The 10,997-nt window shown below is 37.3% G+C and overlaps 1 protein-coding gene across 3 annotated transcripts in view; it reads right to left on the reverse strand.

The window, feature by feature from the left end:
- Positions 1 to 10,997, reverse strand: part of TBC1D5 (TBC1 domain family member 5) — a 280,235-nt gene that overhangs the window by 36,588 nt on the left and 232,650 nt on the right. For all 3 annotated transcript variants that reach the window (XM_026050797.1, XM_026050798.1, XM_026050799.1), the window contains 2 exons: positions 8,972 to 9,252; positions 1,782 to 1,945 (listed from right to left, as the gene is read on the reverse strand). In XM_026050797.1, coding sequence (XP_025906582.1) covers positions 1,782 to 1,945; positions 8,972 to 9,252 — 445 coding nt within the window. The remainder of the gene's footprint in view (positions 1 to 1,781; positions 1,946 to 8,971; positions 9,253 to 10,997) is intronic.

A 10,997-nucleotide genomic window follows, 5' to 3' on the forward strand; every position in this document is an offset into this window, starting at 1 on the left:
AAAGTGATTGATCCTTGCTATGTTCCAGCAAAGGTAATTTCTCTACTATTTATTACTATTATACTATTTATTAACGCTACCTGTATAAASGAAAGACAAAAATGTACAAATATAATCAGGTCAGTTTTATACAAAAAACAAAGATGAGACTTCCCATTATGTTTTAATTTTTTTGTTAGTTTTTGTCTCCAGACAAAAGAAGACTGGAAAAAGCAAACACAACTCTTTCAGGATTTAGGATTAAGTCTTTGTGCTTTCTTCTTTACATGGAAAACTAGGTATCATGAAATCATCATCATCATTAGCAGCAATCAAGAAGAGATTTTCATAAATCTTTCCCTCTTGGTAGTTAACCTGCAACAAATTGCTTTCTCCTATGTAATAAGGCAGTCAAAAACTGAGTATAAGGAATCAGAATTTGGTAGCCTAAAATTTTTTTTGTCTGTTTAATTGTCTTACGCTACTGATTATTAACCATAAAGACTACCAATTGTTCCAGTAAATAATTATTTTTCTACTTTTTTTTGAAAAAACCCACAAATTTGGCAATTATGTTAGCTAAAAAACATAAGAATTTTTAATGGATTCTAAGTGAGTGGTGTAGTATCATTCTACATCTATTATTAGAGCAAAAAGGAGAAAAGCTAGCCTTAAACTCTACCACTGGAAAAAAAAAAAGATCTGGTCATGCCAAAGTTTGTAAATGGAAACTGGATATAAATATTGTTAAATATGTTAAAAAAGGAACCTCTTTTTTTTTTTTAGTTTTATTTAACTCAGGAGAACAAGAAGGGAGAAATTAAGCTTTAAATTCCATCAAAACCTCAGAAATGCCAAGAAACCAAAATTAAAGGCTATTCTTGATTATCCTCAAAACGTCATTTTTTCTAAGGCACTGCTGAAACACATGGATAAAGAGTTAAACTTTCACTTTTAGTGAACAAAAACTGAATAAAGCTGTGCAAAGTTGTGAATTCCCTTTAGACAGAACATTTTAAATACCAAGCTGAAAATACGAAGAGAGCATTAATCTAAAGATTCTTTTTAGAATCATAGCAACATAGCAAACTACACTGCCTCCACCTCAGAAAAAAATAAAACCTTTTTTTTGTATACTACGTAGTTAGTTTCTAATCAGGAAAAAGGCAGTGGGAAATCTATATATCAAATGAACATGAACTCTTCCTGCACTATGGCATAAGAGGTTTATCAAATCGGTGCTCCTGCAAGAGATGGGATGAGATTTTTTTTGTTTGCACTCACTTAATATAAGAATAGATTTTCTTGGATGAAAACAATCTGTTTAAATGAAAGTTTCTTGTGGCTAGATAGAAGGTCAGAACTGTGAAGGAAATAAAATTGTGCCTGCAGATTGCAGATGYTACAGACACTGGGAAACCTCTGATGTATTAAGGAATTTCAGGGACACCAGATGGACATGCTTTGATCTGCTGAGCATTTGTGCTCCCCACTGAACTGCTTATTAACTTCAGGACTACTCCAGAAGTCTAATGAAGCAAATAAATAAACTTACAGGAGTTTCTTCCTCCTTATCAGATGCATCAAGCCTTTCACAGTTTCATTTTCAGTAGGATTATGGGATGGAAGCCATAATGGAGATGTTACTCAACGGAAACAGCTGAAATAGCTTAGTTCTGCTTTTGCCATTAATTTGTGCTTAGGGAGACATTTTGAAGTGCAAGTGCCTAATGAATGAGAGAAATGGCTCTACAAGCAATGCAGTGTGACATTAAAATTGCTTAGAAAGTTAAAGAACTCACAGATTCTTTTCTGCTCATAGTTTTGCTCTGCGAACGGGAACGGGAGATTGTACTGAAAAAGGAATCCTTTTTTGATGCAGACAGAGGAGGAGATGCTGTAAACTCACGTCCGCCAGACAAGCTCTCTATGCTTGGAGATGAACTGATGTTTTTTGAATTTTGGCCTGTAAAATAAGCAAAAAGTAACAACAAAAAATCAATGGGCAATTCCTTTTTCCAGTAAATATTTCCTGTCTCAATTGACATTCAGTGAGATACAGAGACAGCTCAACACGGAATGAAATTTCGAAGTGTGTCAGCGTGCATTATGAGACTGAAGAACTATTCTGATATACACAAAACTCTATGCATGAGAAAAAGACAAAATCTTAGCCTGTTAATATATGGATATATATACACACACATACCTACATCATGAATTTTTATACATAGTATATTGATATATACTGTATTATATCCATAGACTGAGGAGTTTCTTCTTTATCTCATAATGAGCTAAAGGACATCTCAAAGGAAACAAAATCCTTTTTATCCATCAACTAGTAAGCTAAAAAGCTTGTCAAACAAGACAGAGTACAAAAACATCACATTCAAAGGATGAGTTGGACTTTCAACATATAGATGACAACTAGACTTACATAAGGAAACAAAAGAGTTGGGAAAGAACCTAAGCTATCAGCTTCAAATCTTAAAGCCTAGCAGCTAAAGGAGATTTTAGTGAAGCCTAGTCAGTATTTGCTTATTGTCATTTTAAGGATCTTTTCTAAAGGATCTGGTGTTGTCCATTACCATCAAGAACATATCTGATGCCTGAGCTGTTACAGCATGACTCTTTGACAGGATCACTATTCCCAGTTGAGGCATACAAAGAGTTTTTAGATATTTAATTTAAAATACCACTTCAATAGCTCTGAAATTAAAATCAATCATCTTTTCTACTTTCCTCACATTCTTGCCCCAGAATCATTTTCTAATTTACGTGTGGTTTTACATTAAGTAAAACTTAGGAATGCTTTGGGGACCGATAGAATGTCATATTTTAGCAAAGAAAATGTTTATAAAAGAAATTCATATACAGTTAAACAGAGAATAAATTATAAATGCTAAATATACCTATAAAAACATTATTTGGTCAGAATAAATTACAACGAAAATATTTTATAATGTATGAATTAAACTAAATGAGCTTTGTATTAAAACTAATTGTATTAAAACTACTAAATTGTATTAAAACTAAAAATCACCGTATTAAAACTAAAAGCAAAGAGAAATGTTGGTAAATGAGTAGTAATGTACATTTTTCACAAACTTCTCTACTGCGTGGCCTGTATTTAACCTGCTTCACCTCTGAATAAGCAGATTATGTAGTAAGACTTCGAAGACATAGTTAAGACAATTATATATTAAAAACATATATAAATTAAAAATATGGAAATATATTAAGACAATAAATATTTTTGAAGAAAGCATGCACATAAAACACAATAAAATACATCTAGTAAGATAACAGAAAAATGTTTCTCTTAGTTCTAAAGAAAAGTGTCTGACAATACATTGAAAAGCCAGTGACCTATGCCATTGGTAAATGCTTTGCTCATTAAATATCTGGACTGCAATAGACAAATCACAGTTTAGAGATATAAAATATGCAACTACTTGCATATTTAATATATATAATGAGGATTTTACAGACAGAACAACAGTACTGTTCTGAGAGGGAATTTGCTTAAAAAATTAAAAACTTTGAACAATCTAACTCAGACGAACTATAAAAATATTATGAAGATAAAAAAATAAAAGCCACACGAGATGTTATGAAGCTAAGATACAGATGCAGAGACACAGGAATTATATATATAAAAAGAATTGCTGTGTATTTTATAGCCACATGGCAGATAGGAAGAAAGTTCAGGATGCCAATCAGTGGCATCTGACTGTTAAACACAAATAAGCAAATCTGAGAAATTTATTACCATGAAACCTAAAATTTTATGCTGATTCTAACCCTGTGAACACCACTGTGACATTGATTATTCGGGTGAAGGGATTACGAATTAAATCAGACAGAAAGAAGAGCACATATGAAGAATCACAGAGTGCGCTGCAAATCATAAAGCAAACTTGCATTTTAACGGGCTCTTCCAGTTTCCAAAGATATCATCAGTTTTACAACTGGAAATAAGAGCACTGAAAGTGATATGAATCATACATATTTTTCCTGATGTAACAAGCAAGCTATCCATAATTCTCGCACCATGGAAGTTTAGTGGAGCTGCCACATGGAGCGTTTGCATAACTGAAGTCACTGTAAGGCTTTTGAAAGCTCTTAGATGTGTTATGTGGGCACCCTTTCGTAGACATTAACAGCATTCATATAATTTTGGTAATACAGTAATGCCAATAGAGAGATCTCGGGGTTTTAGGGGGACTTTTGGAGGATTAAACACAAAATGCCAGTCGCACGGTCTCTCTGGCGCGTCTCGCTGGTTCAGCATGCTTAGTATTGACTGAACAGCCTGTCCTCCGTACTCAACAGCTCACAGATCATTCAATCGTGTTTAATTTTGGTGCATGCCTCAGGAGAAAGCAACAACTGAAAAGGATCCTTACCCATCATGTACAACCAACATGTATAATACGATATGAGAAACTACATTTAACAACTAGCTGAACATCTCCCATTCCTCTTTAGCGAGTCAGTCAATAACTTGAGAATACCAAGCAAAACTCATTTCCCTCTGCTCTTTCTACAAATCTCAGAGAAATAACTTAACCTCATTAAAAGAAGATTTGACTAGCATGTTCTTAATCTAATCTCTGACCATGTAACTATAAACCAGAGGGTTCTAAATTCCATACAGAACAATGCTGATATGAAAACAAAACAAATGGCCCATGTAACACATAACAAAAAGCTGAGGACTCCTGAGCTAAGTCACCAGTGCACAATACCACACAGGATGCCTTAAAAATGCATTATGCACTCCAAAATAGTCCACAATAACAATTCTTAGCATTTGGTGGGCTAAAAATACATACCCTCTGAGACAAAAAGGAGCAGCGTGACTTCCACGTGCTGGCCTGTTGCTAAAAATTGTTGGGACTCTGCAAGCCCAGGGCGACGAAGGCTGGTTCAAAGTCCTTGGGAAAACACCACCAAAGTGGCAGTGGGAAAAGTAGCAGAACTGCTGGCAGGGCAGCATTGGGGGGACAGGCAGGGAAATGAGGAGAGTTGAAATTTTGTGTGATCTATAATAAGCACCAAGTAAAAGATGTTGACAAGAGGAGTGAAAAAGACTAAGGGGAAAAAAAATAAAAGGCAAACAAGTTGTAGGTCTGACTACACTCATGTTAAGTTGCGGAGCCCTCCGGAGGGCTGACGAAGATGTGCACAAAAATGCACMAAATAGAGGCTGATCCTGATTTGGCCTTTCCAGGGGAAAAGAGCAGCTTCCATGGCTGAAGGACAGTGAAGGGCAAGATACCAAAACGGGCACAAGTCAGACCTGCTCTGTCCCACAAACCTTTTCAGAGGCAGTKATCTATTTCTCTGGGTTTGCCACAGTCAGGGCTCAGAGTGTTGAAGTTTGCAAAAAGAATGATATGATCATCAGAAAACTTCAAAACTTTARCTGAATTGCAGTTTCCCCTCTTTTCCTGCACTGACATTGGAAGGAACCTGGCAGGCAGGCATTCGTGTGCTTATTTACCAGGTTCGTTGCACCAGCATGTGTGTGTGTCAGTATTTCCAACGGAGGCAGATTAGCTTCTCCTTAACTCAGAGCACTACAGCAGACGCTCAGGTAAAAGACCTGCCTCTAAAATAACCACGGGGAAGCCACGCAACGAAAAGCGACGCTGATGCTCACACTGCCACACGGGACACGGCGTGAGGTGGAGGACGAGCCACACAGCGAACACAGCTCTTTCAACGAGGATGGATGCCAGCACACAAGGCGGGTAACTGGGGAGCTGCAGCCCTGCTCCTTGGAGCAGGGAGGGAAGCAGAGAAGCTGCTTTTTTTGTTTTTCTACCCAACAGTGCCGCTCGGTGGATGGACGATGGCAGTGAGTGGAGATGGAAATGCTCCCCGCTGCCCCAGCACCCGGTACCTGGTTGGGCTGGGAGCTGCCGCGCAGGGCCGGGCGCCTGAGCATCGCTGCCCGCAACTACATCCCCTGGAAACAGATCAACACGTTAGCAGCTTTGCCCGGCACGCGCAAATCCCTGCAGCAAAGACCTGCAGCTTCTGCGCGCGCTGCAGGGCGCAGAGTCCAACGCAGGGGATCTCGCGAGAGGGCTGCGTAAGGTTAGGCAAAAACCAACAGCAAGATTTAGGCATCAGCATATTATATGCCATACCCACAGGGAAAAAATAGTGCTTTTTGGAGGCTGATTTACAATAAGTCTGAGCTAAATCACGTCAATCAATCAAAAACATTTTGTTCCTGGTACTTCCCCCTGAGAGAGCTACCAGGATTTGGGAGTATCATATTCTACTTATTCTTGGTAACAGTTCAAAGTTAGCTAATGGTATGCATATTTTTATTTTAAAAAAAGGAAAAGAAAGGTTAATATTTTACAATATTCATTATTACTTATTGCTGCTAGCAATATGGACAACTTTTTCCTTCAGAAAAAGCTTACTTTTTTTCTAGATACACAGCTCATAAATAATTCTCAGTATTGAGTGCATTTTTTTGAGCGTATTAGGTGATTGAAAATTCTATTTGTGTTACAACAAATACCTCAGAAACTGCCACTGATAAAAGCGGACGGTAGTTTGGAAATTCCCTAAATAGCTGACCACAGTTTTGGCAGAACTTTMATTTTGAAATTGGTCCTCTAACACGTCCTTGTGATAGAGTGGCAGTCAGGTCAAATCAAAGGATGTAGAGTCAATATCACAGGGAGGAAGCAAAGGAGAAAAGTTTTGTTTTTTCTTAGCAGCACAGTGCCAGTGGGCAAGCAAACAATATGCAATTTCTGCATATCCATGAATCCTATGGAATGCAAAGGGCAACATTTTATTTTTTTTCACAGACATTCTCATTATCAGTTTTCTTGTTACACAATGAACTCAATTTACAGTTCAATGAACTCAAGATTTGAACTTTGTCTTTGTGTCAGTGAATTCTTTCATTGTGTAGGATTAGGAGACTATTTTAATCCCTTTTCTATTTGCAGCCTACTTTGGACAAGTAATCAGTAATGATATCCACTGTGCTGAGAACTGAATAGGATTATACATAAATTTTTTTTGAGAAGCTGATTTCCTATTAGATATCAAGATACTTCATTCARCTGTGACTTGTAATGGTGAAGGCTGGTCTGGAGTTACAGCCTTGCAATTATGTTTTTTTTTAAATTTAATATTAGTCTGCTGCTTTCTGTTTACATTATCTATAATATATATGTATTTCTAATAAAAATTCAGCAAATACAAAAACACAACTGAGAAATAATTATTCCTGATTAGATAAGAAAAAACTTTCCTTATTTTACACACAGCAAAAGCTGTCCCATAAGGTAGAAGCATCAGTGTGGCATCTGCCACTGCTACTGGCTTGTGATCTGAGTGGCAACTGYGCCAAAGAAAAGCTGGGGAGGAACTGGGGATGGGCTTGCTTTGCCAGTCCAGCAAGACTTGTCTTTTCCAGTGACTTCCTCACACTTAAGGCAAAGATTAAGGCAGGCAATTTCATCTCTTTGAACTTAGCAAACCCTCTACAAGTTAAATTATCAACACTACTTGACCACTCAAAGGCTGAAAGGGMAAATATAATCCGAGAAAAATGGCTAAACTCTTCTATCGACTTGATGCCTCTCTGATTTAAAGTACTTTGGTCTCTTACATTGCCCACCTGAGCACGTGTGAGTATTARTTTTATTGCAAAAGGTCTACTGCAAAATTAGTTGTAGCAAAAATGTCTATCAATTTAAATCCTAAATCCATGCTTCTGCTCATCTTAGCTAAAGAAACAAGCTTCAGGAGGATAAGCAGAGCTCAAAACAAAATGATGAACAGAAACATAAAACAACTAGTGAGAGCAGTTTGACTCTCAACTAGCAGAAATAAGGTATGTTTCTATGTATGCTAGTTGACGTTTTAAGAGCCAACCTAGATCTAGACATTATTGCATTTGAATCCATCTATTAATGTTGCTTCACATTTTACTGTCTTTTCACCTGATAGAAGGAAAAGAATACCATCACCTGAGGACTATTCTTCTATTCAAAAGGCAAAACCAAAAAATTGTGTTTTCAGTTTCATGTTTGGCCAGCATTGAGGCTTGGCGGGGAACAATTTCTGAGACTGTTCTAAGATTCAGAGAGAGTGTTTCTTACTCGGATTTTGTCAGGCAATTGTAGAGACTTTTAATAATAATTATAATTAAAATGCAGTGGCAAGGGGCTCATGCRAACAAGCACCAGCCTTCAAACTCATGTGGTATCGCTCCAAATACTTGTGGCAAAAAAGGCTTTAGGATGAAAAGCAGAACTACATCTTGAGCCTAGCAGAGAATAGGAAACAACTACTGAAGCTGAGCTTGTAATTTTTGTTCATTCTGTCCTCAGGAAACATAAAGAAAAGCTTGGAAAAAAAGCGTTATTCATTAAACAGAGAAAGTTCAGAGGACCATCACAAATTATTAAAAGAATAACAAATAACAAATTATGTTATTGCTCACGTAACTCCTCAAATAAGTCCCTAACACTCTAAAGGGAATAAGATTTTGTTTATCATAAATCGTTCAGCAATGGACCTAACTTTTCTCATTTGTACTCATCTAATGTTGTACATGGACTAATATAATACATGGGATTTGTGCCAAGAATTTGTAAAAAACTAAATAAATTTAGTCTTGCAGCTTAAAAAGCATTGTATTTAAGAGACTGAAAAACTAATGCATACAGAGATAGCTAATGTCTATGAAAATGATGCTTGCTGACATAATTTCTTGTTAATATAGGTTTGAAACCTTCTGTGTTTGTACATTCCTGACAGTAACATCTAGTTCTGAATTACTCTACAAATGTGCTGGAGGATATACATACTATTTCCCAGTTTTTTTTTTTACCCCTGAGTCGTCCACACATGTATCCTTTTACAGAAAAACAATAAAAAAGGACTTTCCTTAGTCCTTAGCTTTCTTATGTCGTGCCAGTGCCCTGGGCTCGGCCTTTACCTTTGCCCAGCTGGACCGGCATGCTCTCGGACTTCATCAGCCTCTGCTGCTGTGCCTGCTGCTGGTGCTGCTGGTGCTGGTGGTGGTGGTGATGGTGATGATGGTGCTGGGGGGCTTCCCCCATTCCTCGGACAGGCATCGCCGTGCCCGGGAAGCCGCCGCTGCCGCCGGGGCCCGCGGCGCTCCCCGAGGCCATGGCCGGCGCGATGAGCTTTCGGCCAAAGTTGAGCAAGCTGTTGGAGACTTTATTAATGTTCAGGGGGGCAGCCTTGGCACTGGCACTGAAAAATAAAAACAAAATAAATTAAAAAAAGCCCGGAAATTACCACATCCTTGACAGGATACTTTTTTTTTCCCAAAAACTTGGGGAAAAGAACATTATGAGGTAGTAGATAAATACTTTTGGCCATTTCTTCCTGGAAGAAAAGCAGATGAAATGCAAACAAAGCCTGTTTGAATCAATTTTCTTGTTTGCTTTTTTAAATGAGATAAAATGGAGATGTGCTAAAAAAATTCAATGAATGCTTTCACTTTTAGTACTTCTTAAAAGGACTGCTTTACTTACTTTACTTACCTCCATTTAATTCTCTTGAATATAAACTTAACTCAAACCCACACAATTCTTTCATTTCATTCATGTTTTCAGGCTGATCAAACTTTGCTCTAATTTCACTTTTTGCCCTGTCTAGACAGTTCGGGCTAAGCACTTACAGCAAGGAACCTAGACATCAAAAGTGATTTTGGCTGAATAATTGCTTCAGGATAGAAGCCATCCCCTGGATTATGATCCTTAACACAGTTTCTCTTTATTTTTAACTACAGTGGTTATTTAATTCACTTCAGTTATATGCAACATTAACAATGAAGAAATTGTCAGACCATTTAATCTGTTTAAAATAAGGAGGTAAAGATTCCAGCTCCCAGTAGAAGCGTTCACATAATACAAAGATCAGCAAAGTCATTTCTATTTGTTCATGCAATATATTCTTGTTTTATACAGTTAATAATTGAAATATCTTTCACAGAAATGTATCAGTCACAGAGACCATTCTATATATACCTGAGGTTTTATTTTAATGATCTATTCTTCAGTGATATAGATCTGTGTTTAAAAAAAAGACTGAAGAAATATATATAAAATGAAAACAAGTCAATCATTGTACTGGAGAAAATATTTTACTTTGCTTTGTGGAAGTTTATTCAAATATAAATTACAAATGAAGTAATATGGCTGATGTGCCACTTGTGCATGCACCCCATGAAATAAATTTGGCTTTGCCTTTCATATCATCTTCCTATTTATCTCCAGAACACATATTTTTTAAATATTCAGTAAATACACACAGATATATTTCAAAAATAACATCTAAGTTGTTTAGGCCCAGAAGAGGCAATGTTAAAAAGAGAAGCACAAGAAGGGAGGTGAGTTTGCACTCTCATGAGCTACAGCCCTAAGCCACTTGAGGCCCTTTCCCATATCAGAGATGCGTAAGCAAGCACGTAGGAACAGCAGTATGGAGACTGAAAGCATTAAAACTTGTCTCCCGTTAGCCTTACCCCTTTCTATTGCTGCAGCCGCCAACTTAAGGGGGCTGGAAAGAAAGATTTGCTGAATACTGACTGTAGAACATTTTCCTGTCTGCCGTCTCTGACATTTTATTGACTGTCACTGATATTATAAAATGTCTTTCTATAGTCAACCCATAATGACTGACAAAATAGCTATGGGAGGAATATCTTCAGAACTATGGAGCACACTTGTAGGAGTCCCAAATGGCCTCAAAAAGCAAATTCAATAGCGCTAAGGATATCATAGAAGAGGGCATTTTATTATTGTAAAATTTTACTCTGCAACTACCTAGCAACTTGGTTGTTAATCACTTCCCTAAGGTATCGCAGAGACACTTCAGGAAAAGAAGGGAATGTTTTTCTTCCCTTACACATATGAGGCATTAGAAGAGTCAACATAGGGCCTTTTTCTATCCCTTCCCTTCCCCTTCCCTTCCCCTTCCCTTCCCCTTCCCTT

This window comes from Nothoprocta perdicaria, unplaced genomic scaffold (assembly GCF_003342845.1).
Source record: "Nothoprocta perdicaria isolate Ctin4 unplaced genomic scaffold, notPer1 scaffold_70, whole genome shotgun sequence".
In the NCBI taxonomy this organism is placed as follows: Eukaryota; Metazoa; Chordata; class Aves; order Tinamiformes; family Tinamidae; genus Nothoprocta; species Nothoprocta perdicaria.